At 42.4% G+C, this 18935-nt stretch overlaps 1 protein-coding gene across 4 annotated transcripts in view; it reads right to left on the minus strand.

Annotated features, from left to right (window-relative positions):
• Nucleotides 1-14648: 14648 nt before the first annotated feature.
• The window catches only part of tmem198aa (transmembrane protein 198aa), a 71377-nt gene continuing 67090 nt past the window's right edge, over nucleotides 14649-18935 (minus strand). For all 4 annotated transcript variants that reach the window (XM_061971809.1, XM_061971810.1, XM_061971812.1 and 1 more), the window contains one exon: nucleotides 14649-16433. In XM_061971809.1, the coding sequence (XP_061827793.1) occupies nucleotides 16281-16433 (153 nt within the window). In that variant the 3' untranslated portion in view covers nucleotides 14649-16280. The remainder of the gene's footprint in view (nucleotides 16434-18935) is intronic.

Below are 18935 nucleotides of genomic sequence, written 5' to 3' on the forward strand. Positions count from 1 at the left end.
TTTTAAATGCGCTGTAGCACTTTGAGGTTGTTTGCGCAATGTAAAGTGCTTTTACAAATAAAATCTATTATTATTATTATTATTATCTGCTCACAGGGTTGAGCACACTGCAGCTAGTCCTGGACACAACCCCAAGTCCTTAACGAGGCAAAAACTAATCCAGACCTTATTTATATCGTAAGTTCAATATCAGTTGGTTGTTTATTTCATCATGTTTCATATTGTTACTGTTGTATCGTCTTTATTTATATCTTGTCCACAAGTCAGTTGAAATAATACGTTTCCAAAGACGGACATGAATGGCACTCAGTGGCGCCCCCTATGAAGCGCCAGGTTCTAGGACATTTGGTGGAAACCTCCATCATGGCAAGACAATCCAAAGAACCCCATTTCAAAATAAACCATTGGGTTGGGATCAGTGTTTTTAGGTTGCAATTCAAAGGTCTTGATTGGACCAACTTGTCCCAGGGACTCTGGCCAAACGAGTCCACATCGTTACCACGGATACCAGACAGCCGGCGATAAACTGCGAATAGTTTTAGGCTGCGCCGTAGGATGTGGGCGGAGCCTTTGACGACTCTTAAACATCCTTCAATGATCATTTTCAGGTAAAAAGTATCGGTATGGGATTCAAACTGTCAATCTATTTGGCCAAAATACACGAAAAAGTCTAAAGAAACTGATTTCAAGATCAAACAAATTTGGTTGGGATACAAACCAAGGTCTTGTTAGGACCATCTTGTCCTAGGGACTTTGACCAAACCAAACCAGCCCACATCGTTACCATGGATACCAGACAGGTAGCCGGCGATAAATTGCGAATAGTTTTAGGGAGGTCGTAGGATTTGGGAGGAACCTTTGACCACTCACTAAATGTCTAAAAATATCATTCAATGATCATTTTTAGGTAAAAAGTATCGGTATCAGATTGATACCAAGCGGTCTATCTGGGCAAAATACATGAATCTGATTTTTTCAAAAACAAACACAAAGGCGGCCATGTTTGTTTGGTAACAGGTCTTGTTTTGGGACTTTGATCAAACCAGCCCACATCCTGACCACAGATACGAGACGGATAGCCGATGATAAATTGCTAACAGTTTTAGGCTGCGTCGTAGGATGTGAGAGGAGCCTTTGTTGACACCCAAATCATTCAATGATCATTTTCAGGTAAAAAGTATCGGTATGGGATTCAAACTGTCAATCTATTTGGGCAAAAACAAGTCTAAAGAAACTGATTTCAAGATCAAACAAATTTGGTTGGTATACAAACCAAGGTCTTGTTAGGACCACCTTGACCTAGGGACTTTGACCAAACCAGCACACATCATTACCACGGATACCAGACAGTTTTAGGGAGGTCGTAGGATGTGGAAGGAGCCTTTGACCACTCACTAAGTGTGACGAAACATCACAAAATAATTCAATGATCATTTTCAGGTCAAAAAGTATCGGTATCAGATTGATACCAACCGATCCATCTGGGAAAAATAGGCAAGTCTAAAGAATCTGCTTTTAAAAACAAACAAAGGCGGCCATTTTGGTTTGGATCAGTGTTTTTAGGTCTTTAGGGGTCGTCTAAAGGACTTTGACCAAATGAGCCCACATCCTAAAGATACGAGACGAATGGCCGATGATAATTTGCAAATAGTTTTAGGCTGTGTCGTAGGATGTGGGAGGAGCCTTTGACCACTCACTAAATGTCTAAAAATATCATTCAATGATAATTTTTAGGTAAACAGTATCGGTATCAGATTGATACCAAGCGGTCTATCTGGGCAAAATACATGAATCTGATTTTTTCAAAAACAAACACAGGAAACAGGTCTTGTTTTGGGACTTTGATCAAACCAGCCCACATCCTGACCACAGATACCAGACAGATAGCCGATGATAAATTGCTAACAGTTTTAGGCTGCGTCGTAGGATGTGGGAGGAGCCTTTGTTGACACCAAAATCATTCAATGATCATTTTCAGGTAAAAAGTATCGGTATGGGATTCAAACTGTCAATCGAGTTGGGCAAAATACACGGAAAAGTCTAAAGAAACTGATTTCCAGATCAAACAAATTTGGTTGGGATCAGTCTTTTCTTTGCACAAACCAAGGTCTTGTTAGGACCAACTTGTCCCAGGGACTTGGACCAAATTAGCCCACATCGTTACCACGGATACCAGACAAGTAGCCGGCGATCAATTGCGAATAGTTTTAGGCTGCGTTGTAAGATGTGGGAGGAGTCTTTGACGACTAAAAATATCATTCAGTTCAAAAGTATCGGTATCAGATTAAAACCTGTCAATCTATCTGGGAAAAATACATGAGAAAGTCTAAAAAACCCAATTTCAAAAACAAACACAAAAGTGGCCATTTTGGTTTGGATCAGTGTTTTTAGCTCTGGTTCTGGGACTTTGAGCAAACCAGCCCACATCTTGACCGTACAAATACATTGCTAACAGTTTTAGGCTGCGTCGTAGGATGTGGGAGGAGCCTTTGTTGAGATCCTTTTCAGTTCAAAAGTATCAGTATTAGTATCAGTATCAGATTGATACCAAAAAGCCCAGCCCTGGTTTTAAGTATGTCACGGCCGCCATGTTTGTTGTTGCCACAGGACAAACTTTGTGGTCAAACTGCTAAACTCTTACAGCGAGACCAGGAAACAGCAACCTGTTGGACCAGGACCCGCATGAGGACCAGAACTTTCACACAATACTTCTTCAAACAAGATGCACCAACGATGAAGACCATTTGGTCATGGGACTATGTGGCAAACAAACATTTATGATGTCTGTACAGAAGAACTGAGGACTTCAACATCACATGAAACGGACATCAGGAAAGGTAGTTCTACCTTCTCACCACAAGGTTGTGTTGTCACAAACATAAATATGACAAACATGCAGTCATAGTTGGGTTTGCTACATGGAGATATTATTTGTACGCTGGTGTGCCGAGTCTTTACCTCCAGCTCAACTCTGAATCAGAAACTAAAGACATGCTGATGGACTTCAGGAGAGACCCCATGTGAACTAGCCCACTGCGATTAAAAACCAGGTCATTGCAAATGTGCACAAGTATAAATACCTTGGGACTAGAATTGATCCACAACTGAAATGTGAATCCAACTGTTATGCGGTGTGTAAAAAGGTGTGTACTGTCGGAGAAAACTCTCATTTTAATGTTGACCAGACCGTCATGATCATGTTTTACCGTGCGTCTATAGAACCTGTCTTGTCCTGCTCCCTGGTCTCATGATTCAGTCAACCGTCCTTCTCCCTGGTCTCATGATTCAGTCACCCGTCCTGCTCTCTGGTCTCATGGTTCAGTCACCCGTCCTTCTCCATGGTCTCATGGGAGACATTAAACCCCCCTCGTCCCTCTGTGGGAGAGAGGCGAGTTGGGTGCCCGAAACCCCCCGCTGGGAAGCGGATGTCGGTTCACGGTTCCGAAAAGCGAGCGGCCCGCCAGTCACCCATCCTGCTCTCTGGCCTCATGGTTCAGTCACCCGTCCTGCTCCCTGGTCTCATGGTTGTCACCTGTCCTTCTCCCTGGTCTCATGGTTCAGTCACCTGTCCTTCTCCATGGTTTCATGGTTCAGGCACCCGTACTTCTCCCTGGTCTCATGGTTCAGTCACCCGTCCTGCTCCCTGGCCTCATGGTTAAGTCACCCTTCCTTCTCCATGGTCTCATGGTTCAGTCATCCGTCCTGCTCCCTGGTCTCATGGTTCAGTCACCCGTCCTTCTCCATGGTCTCATGGTTCAGTCACCAATCTGCTCCCTGGTCTCATGGTTGTCACCTGTCCTTCTCCCTGGTCTTATGGTTCAGTCACCCGTCCTTCTCCATGGTCTCATGGTTCAGTCACCCATCCTTCTCCATGGTCTCATGGTTCAGTCACCCATACTTCTCCCTGGCCTCATGGTTCAGTCACCTTTCCTTCTCCCTGGTCTCATGGTTCAGTCACCTGTCCTTCTCCCTGGTCTCATGGTTCAGTCACCCGTCCTTCTCCATGGTCTCATGGTTCAGTCACCCATACTTCTCCCTGGCCTCATGGTTCAGTCACCCTTCCTTCTCCCTGGCCTCATGGGTCAGTCACCCTACCTTCTCCATGGTCTCATGGTTCAGTCACCCGTCCTTCTCCCTGGTCTCATGGGAGACATTAAACCCCCCTCCTCCCTCTGTGGGAGGGAGGCGAGTTGGGTGCCCAAAACCCCCCGCTGGGAAGCGGATGCCGGTTCACGGTTTCGAAAGGCGAGCGGCCCGCCAGTCACCCATCCTGCTCTCTGGCCTCATGGTTCAGTCACCCGTCCTTCTCCATGGTCTCATGGTTCAGTCACCCATACTTCTCCCTGGCCTCATGGTTCAGTCACCCGTCCTTCTCCATGGTCTCATGGTTCAGTCACCCGTCCTTCTCCATGGTCTCATGGTTCAGTCACCCGTCCTTCTCCCTGGTCTCATGGTTCAGTCACCTGTCCTTCTCCCTGGTCTCATGGTTCCGTCATCCGTCCTGCTCCCTGGTCTCATGGTTCAGTCACCTGTCCTTCTCCCTGGTCTCATGGTTCAGTCACCCGTCCTTCTCCGTGGTCTCATGGTTTAGTCACCCATACTTCTCCCTGGCCTCATGGTTCAGTCACCCTTCCTTCTCCCTGGTCTCATGGTTCAGTCACCCGTTCTTCTCCGTGGTCTCATGGTTCAGTCACCCGTCCTTCTCCGTGGTCTCATGGTTTAGTCACCCATACTTCTCCCTGGCCTCATGGTTCAGTCACCCTTCCTTCTCCCTGGTCTCATGGTTCAGTCACCCGTTCTTCTCCGTGGTATCATGGTTCAGTCACCCGTACTTCTCCGTGGTCTCATGGTTCAGTCACCCATACTTCTCCCTGGCCTCATGGTTCAGTCACCCATACTTCTCCCTGGCCTCATGGTTCAGTCACCCTTCCTTCTCCCTGGTCTCATGGTTCAGTCACCCATACTTCTCCCTGGCCTCATGGTTCAGTCACCCTTCCTTCTCCCTGGTCTCATGGTTCAGTCACCCGTCCTTCTCCCTGGCCTCATGGTTCAGTCACCCTTCCTTCTCCCTGGTCTCATGGTTCAGTCACCCATACTTCTCCCTGGCCTCATGGTTCAGTCACCCTTCCTTCTCCCTGGTCTCATGGTTCAGTCACCCATACTTCTCCCTGGCCTCATGGTTCAGTCACCCTTCCTTCTCCCTGGTCTCATGGTTCAGTCACCCGTCCTTCTCCCTGGCCTCATGGTTCAGTCACCCTTCCTTCTCCCTGGTCTCATGGTTCAGTCACCCTTCCTTCTCCCTGGTCTCATGGTTCAGTCACCCGTCCTTCTCCCTGGCCTCATGGTTCAGTCACCCTTCCTTCTCCCTGGTCTCATGGTTCAGTCACCCGTCCTTCTCCATGGTCTCATGGTTCAGTCACCCGTACTTCTCACTAACCTCATGGTTTAGTCACCGGTCACTAAAGGACAAGAATTCCCTAAATCAAATTGTTCAGGTGTCAGCTAAATGAGTCTCAGAGGTCTCTTGCCACCCTCTACAACGAGCAGGAAGTGAGGATAGCTTCCTCCATTGGAACTGATGTATCTCACTACCTACACAGCCATCTTCAGCCTGTGCACCCAGGTTTGTAGTCCCAGGAGGCAAAACAAAAGGGTACAGATGTAGTTTTGTCCCAGCTGCCATCACATAACTAAATAAGTAGTACCTCTTTTTACCAGTAAACAGTAAAGGGTGCCATTGCGACTCCTTCCATTTCACAGTCTCAGTCAAGAACTTCCTTTTAACACCTTCACCATTGTGAGGATAGTATCATGTAAACATCACATGTATGGTCCAAAACAACCCAAACCCAGACTTAATTACATTTCACTGTAACATGTGGTATGTAAACATCACATGTATGGTCCATGTATGGTATGTAAACATCACATGTATGGTCCAAAACAACCCAAACCCAGACTTAATTACATTTCAATGTAACATGTGGTATGTAAACATCACATGTATGGTCCATGTATGGTATGTAAACATCACATGTATGGTCCAACACAACCCAAACCCAGACTTAATTACATTTCAATGTAACATGTGGTATGTAAACATCAAATGTATGGTCCATGTATGGTATGTAAACAACGCATGTATGGTCCAAAACAACCCAAACCCAGACTTACTTACATTTCAATGTAACATGTGGTATGTAAACATCACATGTATGGTCCATGTATGGTATGTAAACAATACATGTATGGTCCAAAACAACCCAAACCCAGACTTAATTATATTTCAATGTAACATGTGGTATGTAAACATCACATGTATGGTGCAAAACAACCCAAACCCAGACTTAATTACATTTCACTGTAACATGTGGTATGCAAACATCACATGTATGGTCCAAAACAACCCAAACCCAGAAATAATCACATTTCACTGTAACATGTGGTATGTAAACATCACATGTATGGTCCAAAACAACCCAAAACCAGACTTAATTACATTTCAATGTAACATGTGGTATGTAAACATCGCATGTATGGTCCATGTATGGTATGTAAACATCACATGTATGGTCCAGAACAACCCAAACCCAGACTTAATTACATTTCAATGTAACATGTGGTATGTAAACATCACATGTATGGTCCAAAACAAGCCAAACCCAGACTTAATTGCATTTCAATGTAACATGTGGTATGCAAACATCACATGTATGGTCCATGTATGGTATGTAAACATCACATGTATGGTCCAAAACAACCCAAACCCAGACTTAATCACATTTCACTGTAACATGTGGTATGTAAACATCACATGAATGGTCCAAAACAACCCAAACCCAGACTTAATTGCATTTCAATGTAACATGTGGTATGCAAACATCACATGTATGGTCCATGTATGGTATGTAAACATCACATGTATGGTCCAAAACAACCCAAACACAGACTTAATTACATTTCAATGTAACATGTGGTATGTAAACATCACATGTATGGTATGTAAACATTACATGTATGGTCCAAAACAACCCAAACCCAGACTTAATTACATTTCAATGTAACATGTGGTATTTAAACATCACATGTATGGTCCAAAACAACCCAAACCCAGACTTAATTACATTTCAATGTAACGTGTGGTATGCAAACACCACATGTATGGTCCATGTATGGTATGTAAACATCACATGTATGGTCCAAAACAACCCAAACCCAGACTTAATTACATTTCAATGTAACGTGTGGTATGCAAACATCACATGTATGGTCCATGTATGGTATGCAAACATCACATGTATGGTCCAAAACAACCCAAACCCAGACTTAATTACATTTCAATGTAACATGTGGTATTTAAACATCACATGTATGGTCCAAAACAACCCAAACCCAGACTTAATTACATTTCAATGTAACATGTGGTATGTAAACATCACATGTATGGTCCATGTATGGTATGTAAACATCACATGTATGGTCCAACACAACCCAAACCCAGACTTAATTACATTTCAATGTAACATGTGGTATGTAAACATCAAATGTATGGTCCATGTATGGTATGTAAACAACGCATGTATGGTCCAAAACAACCCAAACCCAGACTTACTTACATTTCAATGTAACATGTGGTATGTAAACATCACATGTATGGTCCATGTATGGTATGTAAACAATACATGTATGGTCCAAAACAACCCAAACCCAGACTTAATTATATTTCAATGTAACATGTGGTATGTAAACATCACATGTATGGTGCAAAACAACCCAAACCCAGACTTAATTACATTTCACTGTAACATGTGGTATGCAAACATCACATGTATGGTCCAAAACAACCCAAACCCAGAAATAATCACATTTCACTGTAACATGTGGTATGTAAACATCACATGTATGGTCCAAAACAACCCAAAACCAGACTTAATTACATTTCAATGTAACATGTGGTATGTAAACATCGCATGTATGGTCCATGTATGGTATGTAAACATCACATGTATGGTCCAGAACAACCCAAACCCAGACTTAATTACATTTCAATGTAACATGTGGTATGTAAACATCACATGTATGGTCCAAAACAAGCCAAACCCAGACTTAATTGCATTTCAATGTAACATGTGGTATGCAAACATCACATGTATGGTCCATGTATGGTATGTAAACATCACATGTATGGTCCAAAACAACCCAAACCCAGACTTAATCACATTTCACTGTAACATGTGGTATGTAAACATCACATGAATGGTCCAAAACAACCCAAACCCAGACTTAATTGCATTTCAATGTAACATGTGGTATGCAAACATCACATGTATGGTCCATGTATGGTATGTAAACATCACATGTATGGTCCAAAACAACCCAAACACAGACTTAATTACATTTCAATGTAACATGTGGTATGTAAACATCACATGTATGGTATGTAAACATTACATGTATGGTCCAAAACAACCCAAACCCAGACTTAATTACATTTCAATGTAACATGTGGTATTTAAACATCACATGTATGGTCCAAAACAACCCAAACCCAGACTTAATTACATTTCAATGTAACGTGTGGTATGCAAACACCACATGTATGGTCCATGTATGGTATGTAAACATCACATGTATGGTCCAAAACAACCCAAACCCAGACTTAATTACATTTCAATGTAACGTGTGGTATGCAAACATCACATGTATGGTCCATGTATGGTATGCAAACATCACATGTATGGTCCAAAACAACCCAAACCCAGACTTAATTACATTTCAATGTAACATGTGGTATGTAAACATCACATGTATGGTCCATGTATGGTATGTAAACATCACATGTATGGTCCAAAACAACCCAAACCCAGACTTAATCACATTTCACTGTAACATGTGGTATGTAAACATCACATGTATGGTCCAAAACAACCCAAACTCAGACTTAATTACATTTCACTGTAACGTGTGGTATGTAAACATCACATGTATGGTCCAAATCAAGCCAAACCCAGACTTAATTGCATTTCAATGTAACATGTGGTATGCAAACATCACATGTATGGTCCATGTATGGTATGTAAACATCACATGTATGGTCCATGTATGGTATGTAAACATCACATGTATGGTCCAAAACAAGCCAAACCCAGACTTAAGTACATTTCAATGTAACATGTGGTATGTAAACATCAAATGTATGGTCCATGTATGGTATGTAAACAACGCATGTATGGTCCAAAACAACCCAAACCCAGACTTAATCACATTTCAATGTAACATGTGGTATGTAAACATCACATGTATGGTCCAAAACAAGCCAAACCCAGACTTAAGTACATTTCAATGTAACATGTGGTATGTAAACATCAAATGTATGGTCCATGTATGGTATGTAAACATTACATGTATGGTCCAAAACAACCCAAACCCAGACTTAATCACATTTCACTGTAACATGTGGTATGTAAACATCACATGTATGGTCCAAAACAAGCCAAACCCAGACTTAATCGCATTTCACTGTAACATGTGGTATGTAAACATCACATGTATGGTCAATGTATGGTATGTAAACATCACATGTATGGTCAATGTATGGTATGTAGGGCTGGGCGATATTGCCTTTTTTTAATATCGCGATATTTTAAGGCCAAATCGCGATACACGATATATATGTGGATATTTTGCCTTAGCCTTGAATGAACACTTGATGCATATAATCACAGCAGTATGATGATTCTATGTGTCTACATTAAAACATTCTTCTTCATACTGCATTAATATATGTTTCTTTTAAACTTTCATGCAGAGAAGGAAATCACAACTAAAAAAATCACTATTTTTTTCATACGGTGTTGATCTGGAAATGTTTGCCTCGGCATTTTGATGGTGTGGACGTGTGGCACCAAACGGAGATATTGACGTGCAGAGTAAGCACTCTTCATTGTCTAGCGGGTGACTTTTCAAATGATGCTACATATTAGCAGTGTAGCCGAGTGTCCTGGGTTCGCCTATACAGTGTACTTATCTAATAAAATAATAAACGGGAGACATTAGAGCAGGTTCGGTAGCCACCGCTTCTTTAATGTCAACATCACACACCTCCTTCCACAACCACACACACCCTACGTCACAGCCCTACGGCAACAACTCTGGAGGGACAAAACTCCTCCTCCTTACCTAACACACTCCGGTAACTTGGGACACCCTGAACTTTTTGTTACAGCAGTAATGCTACTTTTTATAGCAAAGCTTTTGCCCCACACTTGACAAATTAGGGTTGTCTGTTCGACATATTCCCACTTGAAGCCAAACCATCGCCAGACGATGGACACCCTGCTGTTTTTTGGGGGAATATTTGTTACCAGATTTGCACCTTCTTTCTCTTGTATTACCGCTCGCACCACTCCGCTAGCATCACAGCTAACGTTAGCTATGCTGCTACGTATCTGCTCGGGGAGGATGTATACGTATGTGACGTATGACGTGACAGTATGTGACGTGTGTAAGAAGGTGCACTTGTCTGTCTGTGAGAAGGAGAGACTGGAAAGAGGAGGAGAGCCTGTAGTGTTATGCCCGAAGCTAAAAGCAACTGCGTGAGAACGTATACTCGATATCACGATATAGTCATTTTCTATATCGCACAGAGACAAACCCGCGATATATCGCGTATATCGATATATCGCCCAGCCCTAATGGTATGTAAACTTAATTACATTTCACTGTAACATGTGGTATGTAAACATCACATGTGTGGTCCAAAACAACCCAAACCCAGATTTAATTACATTTCAATGTAACATGTGGTATGTAAACATCACATGTATGGTCCATGTATGGTATGTAAACATTACATGTATGGTCCAAAACAAGCCAAACCCAGACTTAATTGCATTTCAATGTAACATGTGGTATGCAAACATCACATGTATGGTCCATGTATGGTATGTAAACATCACATGTATGGTCCAAAACAACCCAAACCCAGACTTAATTACATTTCAATGTAACATGTGGTATGTAAACATCACATGTATGGTCCAAAACAAGCCAAACCCAGACTTAATTGCATTTCAATGTAACATGTGGTATGCAAACATCACATGTATGGTCCAAAACAACCCAAACCCAGACTTAATTACATTTCAATGTACCATGTGGTATGTAAACATCACATGAATGGTCCAAAACAAGCCAAACCCAGACTTCATTGCATTTCAATGTAACATGTGGTATGCAAACATCACATGTATGGTCCATGTATGGTATGTAAACATCACATGTATGGTCCAAAACAACCCAAACCCAGACTTAATTACATTTCAATGTAACATGTGGTATGTAAACATCACATGTATGGTCCATGTATGGTATGTAAACATTACATGTATGGTCCAAAACAACCCAAACCCAGACTTAATTACATTTCAATGTAACATGTGGTATTTAAACATCACATGTATGGTCCAAAACAACCCAAACCCAGACTTAATTACATTTCAATGTAACGTGTGGTATGCAAACATCACATGTATGGTCCATGTATGGTATGTAAACATCACATGAATGGTCCAAAACAACCCAAAACCAGACTTAATTGCATTTCAATGTAACATGTGGTATGCAAACATCACATGTATGGTCCATGTATGGTATGTAAACATCACATGTATGGTCCAAAACAACCCAAACCCAGACATAATTACATTTCAATGTAACGTGTGGTATGTAAACATCACATGTATGGTCCATGTATGGTATGTAAACATTACATGTATGGTCCAAAACAACCCAAATCCAGACTTAATTACATTTCAATGTAACGTGTGGTATGCAAACATCACATGTATGGTCGAAAACAACCCAAACCCAGACTTAATTACATTTCAATGTTGCATGTGGTATGCAAACATCACATGAATGGTCCAAAACAACCCAAACCCAGACTTAATCACATTTCACTGTAACATGTGGTATGTAAACATCACATGTATGGTCCATGTATGGTATGTAAACATCACATGTATGGTCCAAAACAACCCAAACCCAGACATAATTACATTTCAATGTAACATGTGGTATGTAAACATCACATGTATGGTCCATGTATGGTATGTAAACATTACATGTATGGTCCAAAACAACCCAAACCCAGACTTAATTACATTTCAATGTAACATGTGGTATTTAAACATCACATGTATGGTCCAAAACAACCCAAACCCAGACTTAATTACATTTCAATGTAACGTGTGGTATGCAAACATCACATGTATGGTCCATGTATGGTATGTAAACATCACATGTATGGTCCAGAACAACCCAAACCCAGACTTAATTACATTTCAATGTAACGTGTGGTAGGCAAACATCACATGTATGGTCCATGTATGGTATGTAAACATCACATGTATGGTCCAAAACAACCCAAACCCAGACTTAATTACATTTCAATGTAACATGTGGTATGTAAACATCACATGAATGGTCCAAATCAAGCCAAACCCAGACTTAATTGCATTTCAATGTAACATGTGGTATGCAAACATCACATGTATGGTCCAAAACAACCCAGACTTAATCACATTTCACTGTAACATGTGGTATGTAAACATCACATGTATGGTCCATGTATGGTATGTAAACATCACATGTATGGTCCAAAACAACCCAAACCCAGACTTAATCACATTTCACTGTAACATGTGGTATGTAAACATCACATGTATGGTCCATGTATGGTATGTAAACATCACATGTATGGTCCAAAACAACCCAAACCCAGACTTAAGTACATTTCAATGTAACATGTGGTATGTAAACATCAAATGTATGGTCCATGTATGGTATGTAAACAACGCATGTATGGTCCAAAACAAGCCAAACCCAGACTTAATCACATTTCACTGTAACATGTGGTATGTAAACATCACATGTATGGTCCATGTATGGTATGTAAACATCACATGTATGGTCCAAAACAAGCCAAACCCAGACTTAATTGCATTTCACTGTAACATGTGGTATGTAAACATCACATGTATGGTCCATGTATGGTATGTAAACATCACATGTATGGTCCAAAACAACCCAAACCCAGACTTAATTACATTTCACTGTAACGTGTGGTATGCAAACATCACATGTATGGTCCATGTATGGTATGTAAACATCACATGTATGGTCCAAAACAACCCAAACCCAGACTTAATTACATTTCAATGTAACATGTGGTATGTAAACATCACATGTATGGTCCAAAACAAGCCAAACCCAGACTTAATTGCATTTCAATGTAACATGTGGTATGCAAACATCACATGTATGGTCCATGTATGGTATGTAAACATCACATGTATGGTCCGAAACAACCCAAACCCAGACTTACTTACATTTCAATGTAACATGTGGTAAGTAAACATCACATGTATGGTCCAAAACAACCCAAACCCAGACTTAATCACATTTCACTGTAACATGTGGTATGTAAACATCACATGTATGGTCCAAAACAACCCAAACCCAGACTTAATTGCATTTCAATGTGACATGTGGTATGCAAACATCACATGAATGGTCCATGTATGGTATGTAAACATCACATGTATGGTCCAAAACAACCCAAACCCAGACTTAATTACATTTCAATGTAACGTGTGGTATGCAAACATCACATGTATGGTCCAAAACAACCCAAACCCAGACTTAATCACATTTCACTGTAACATGTGGTATGTAAACATCACATGAATGGTCCAAAACAAGCCAAACCCAGACTTAATTGCATTTCAATGTAACATGTGGTATGCAAACATCACATGTATGGTCCATGTATGGTATGTAAACATCACATGAATGGTCCAAAACAACCCAAACCCAGACTTAATTACATTTCAATGTAACATGTGGTATGTAAACATCACATGCATGGTCCATGTATGGTATGTAAACATCACATGTATGGTCCAAAACAACCCAAACCCAGAAATAATCACATTTCACTGTAACATGTGGTATGTAAACATCACATGTATGGTCCAAAACAACCCAAAACCAGACTTAATTACATTTCAATGTAACATGTGGTATGTAAACATCGCATGTATGGTCCATGTATGGTATGTAAACATCACATGTATGGTCCGAAACAACCCAAACCCAGACTTACTTACATTTCAATGTAACATGTGGTATGTAAACATCACATGTATGGTCCATGTATGGTATGTAAACATCACATGTATGGTCCAAAACAACCCAAACCCAGACTTAATTACATTTCAATGTAACATGTGGTATGCAAACATCACATGTATGGTCCGAAACAACCCAAACCCAGACTTACTTACATTTCAATGTAACATGTGGTATGTAAACATCACATGTATGGTCCATGTATGGTATGTAAACATCACATGTATGGTCCAAAACAACCCAAACCCAGACTTAATTACATTTCAATGTAACATGTGGTATGCAAACATCACATGCATGGTCCATGTATGGTATGTAAACATCACATGTATGGTCCAAAACAACCCAAACCCAGACTTAATTACATTTCAATGTAACGTGTGGTATGCAAACATCACATGCATGGTCCATGTATGGTATGTAAACATCACATGTATGGTCCAAAACAACCCAAACCCAGACTTAATTACATTTCAATGTTGCATACCATCCCTTCACTCTCCACTTGTGTGTCTGCACCACTTCATGGCAGTGCTTTGATCATGATCAGCTGTGTTCTGTCGAAATGAGCTAATTTAGCATCTAAAGTTCCGTAATCGTTTGTAAACATAGTTGGGATAGGCTCCAGCAACCCCCGCCACCCTCAGATGGATGTTTCATGGTGTCTTCTGACCAGGAAGCATGTATACAATTACAGCGCGAGGAAGTTGACATTGATGCTAACGATGCAAGCCTATATTTTCATCTTTATAAATCACCGTTTCAACGAGGGACGCCTAAAGTGGGGCCCGCGGGCCAAATTTGACCAGTTGTTTCATTTCATTCGGCCCGCCAAAAGGTGGCTAGCAAAAAAAATCAGTAGATTTTACCGTAAAAACCTGGCATCTCGGTCACCGAAATGTATGGTAAAATCATGACTGGTACCAACAACAACTTCTAAAAACAAAACAAGTAGCAGCTCAGTCTCTAGAATTGTGCCGAGGCTAGTCTCCTCACTCGGGGAGAATCACATGGTAAAAATGGCCGTTCGGTTTAGGGACACTTTGGACCTCGGATGCAGAAACTTTGGGCACCCCTGGTTTCAACAACAGCAGTTGTCGTGAAAACAAAAGGTTGCGTGTTCAGAGAGGAACTACGACCATAAGAGTCGTGCCCGACTACCATGCGGGTGTGGGAGCATTCTTTGATACCTCTCGGAATGTGCAACCACTCTGTGGTATTAATAACTCAATCATAGCCACTCTGCAGTGAGAGTGTTATTTGGTATCTAAATTGACGTTTCGAAACTTAAGGTAGCATTTTTTGGAATTATGCAACCGGTAGCTTTTTTGGGCGAAGCGGCTCATTTCGACAGAACACCAGCATGTGTTTATTTAATTGTTTCTGTCTTGGACAGGGCGTCTGGGTTAGTTTTTGCCTCGTTCCCTGGAAAATCCTCCTTGTGACTGAAGCACTAAGGGGCGGGGGTTGGTCAATGTGTCCAGGACTAGCTGCTGTGCGCTCAAACAACCACCAGGTAGAACCTGTGAGCAGGTAAAACTGCATCTTCCAAACTATCGGGTCTTATCAGGTCAGTAATGCATTCTTCACCCAGGCTTTAAGTGAGGGCTGAGGCATAAACTAACCCGGTTTATTTTGACAAACATTAGTTTTTCATTGAATTGAAGTAAAAACAAGTCAAAAGGATTACATTGACATGTTTGTGCACTACGGTAGAGACCGAGGGTCGACAGATGAGTTCAGAAGGTCTTGCAAAAGAGAAGACGAAGGAATGTTCTGGACTGTACCTTCCTCATCCTGCAGCTTCTGAAGGCAGTGGCAGCTTCCCTTGACAAACAAACAACAAGTTGAGCAGACCTGAAATAAAAATTGCACCTGGCAAGTCCATGCTCCCGGCATCTCTCAGATGGCGTGACGGAGGTTTCCATCCAACGACCAAGGTGCCGTGGCTTCAATGGCATGCACTTCTGGGTTCTCTTGTGGCTTTACGTTTTGAAAAGGCGAAACAGGCTGCGTCAACACAACCTCCAACATGGCCGACCACCTTGGCCACAGTCAGCCTTGGGAGGGTCTGTGCCTTGCAGTTATCAGATGCGAACGGGTGGTCCGGAGGGCACTGTGAGTGGTACTTGGGAGCCGCAGTCATAGTCGAGTCCAGCCATCCTGGAGCGGCTCATCATTCGACTCTGGGAGTACGCTCGTCTGTCCGTTTGTCTGTCCCTGAAACTGCGGATGTAGCTCTGCGGACACACACACGGCAGCGGCTTGAGAGCATGAAATTAAAAGCAGGGTCGAGAGGGTTCAGGCGAGTAGGCGGGCACGGATGACACAGGCAGTCAGGTTCTTGCCAATGCTCGACCCACCATCGAAAGGTCCAGGAAGATTGGATCACGTGGAAATAAGTTATGACGGTTACAAGTTTCCAACACAAAGGGGCGATATTAGTGCCTTTAAAGTCAAGCAGTCTAGTCTTTCCCAATGCCCCAACACACCATGGACAATTACGGGAAGATCAGAGCATGTTGAAGGGACTAAAGACCGTTAGAATTTTCCGCCACAATTGTACGATATTATTGTTGATATCGATGTTTGCTTACGATCAAACCCCAACCTTAAAGCCTGGTACTGAAGCAGCTCGGAAGGAGATCCAATCATCTGAAGTGCAGTAAGGACAGTTTGGCGGTTTAATGGCAAAGAGCAGTTTTTCCGCCCACTACGGATGGGTACAAATCGGGTCATCGTTTGTCTGTCCCTGAAACTGCGAATGTAGCTCTGCGGACGCACACACGGCAGCGGTTCAAGAGTATGCCCACAAGAAATCAAAAGCAGGGTCGAGAGTGTTCAGGCAAGTTGGCAGGCATGGATGACACAGGCAGTCAGGTTTTTGCCAATGCCTGACCCACCATCCAAAGTTTCAGGAAGATCGGATCACGTGGAAAGAAGTTATGACTGCTACAAGTTTCGGGCGATATTAGTGCCTTTAAAGTCAAGCAGTCTAGTCTTTCTCAACGCCCCGACCCACCATGGACAATTTCGGAAAGATCGGAGCATGTCGAAGGGACTTAAGACAATTAAAATTTTCCGCCACAATCGGGCGATATTCGTCTTGATATCGATGTTTGCTCACGATCAGAACCAGACCTAAAAGCCTCGTACTGCATCAGCTCAGAAAGAGATCCAATCTTAAGTGCAGTAAGGACAGTTTGGCGGTTTATGGCAAAGGGCAGTTTTGGCCGGCCACTACGGATGGGTACAAATCGGGTCCCCGTTTGTCTGTCCCTGAAACTGCGGCAGCGGCTTGAGAGCATGGCCACAAGAAATCAAAAGCAGGGTCGAGGGGGTTCAGGCGAGTTGGCGGGCACGGATGACACTGGCAGTCAGGTTCTTGCCAATGCCCGACCCACCATTGAATGTTTCAGGAAGATCGGATCACGTGGAAAGAAGTTATGACTGTTACAAGTTTTGGGCGATATTAGTGCCTTTAAATCTAAGCAGTCTAGTCTTTACCAACGCCCCAACCCACCGTGGACAATTAGAATAGAATAGAATAGAAAGTACTTTATTGATCCCTGGGGAAAGTTCGGAGCAATTCGAAGGGACTTAGGACCGTTATAATTTTCTGCCACAATCGGGCGATTTTGGTGTTGATATCGATGTTTTCTCACGATCAGACTCCGACCTTAAAGCCTGATACTGTATCAGCTCGGAAGGAGATCCGATCATCTGAAGTGCAGTTAGGGTAGTTTGGCGTTTTTCCGCCCACTACGGATGGGAGCGCACCTTTTTGTACTCATTCGTAGCGGGTGGCGAAAAGTGCTCCTCGCCATCAAACAGTCTGTACTTGACTTTCAATGCCACACCCTAATCAACCTAACTTTGTAACCACTTCTAAATGATTGTCAGAATTGTTCCGAGAGCAATTTAAGCTTACACAAATACACGTTTTGTTGTGGAGGGGGAGGAGCTTCCTCAACACAAATAATACACGTTTTGTTGTGGAGGGGGAGGAGCTTCCTCAACACAAATAATACACATTTTGTTGTGGAGGGGGAGGAGCTTCTTTAACACAATACACGTTTTGTTGTGGAGGGGGAGGAGCTTCCTCAACACAAATACACATTTTTTTGTGGAGGGGGAGGAGCTTCCTCAACACAAATAATACACATTTTGTTGTGGAGGGAGAGGAGCTTCCTCAACACAAATAATACACATTTTGTTGTGGAGGGGGAGGAGCTTCCTCAACACAAATAATACACGTTTTGTTGTGGAGGGGGAGGAGCTTCCTCAACACAAATACACATTTTGTTGTGGAGGGGGAGGAGCTTCCTCAACACAAATAATACACGTTTTGTTGTGGAGGGGGAGGAGCTTCCTCAACACAAATAATACACGTTTTGTTGTGGAGGGGGAGGAGCTTCCTCAACACAAATAATACACGTTTTGCTGTGGAGGGGGAGGAGCTTCCTCAACACAAATAATACACATTTTGTTGTGGAGGGGGAGGAGCTTCTTTAACACAATACACGTTTTGTTGTGGAGGGGGAGGAGCTTCCTCAACACAAATAATACACGTTTTGTTGTGGAGGGGGAGGAGCTTCCTCAACACAAATACACGTTTTGTTGTGGAGGGGGAGGAGCTTCCTCAACACAAATAATACACATTTTGTTGTGGAGGGGGAGGAGCTTCCTCAACACAAATAATACACGTTTTGTTGGGGAGGGGGAGGAGCTTCCTCAACACA

The sequence above is a fragment of the Nerophis lumbriciformis genome, linkage group LG13 (genome assembly GCF_033978685.3).
Source record: "Nerophis lumbriciformis linkage group LG13, RoL_Nlum_v2.1, whole genome shotgun sequence".
Taxonomy (NCBI): Eukaryota; Metazoa; Chordata; class Actinopteri; order Syngnathiformes; family Syngnathidae; genus Nerophis; species Nerophis lumbriciformis.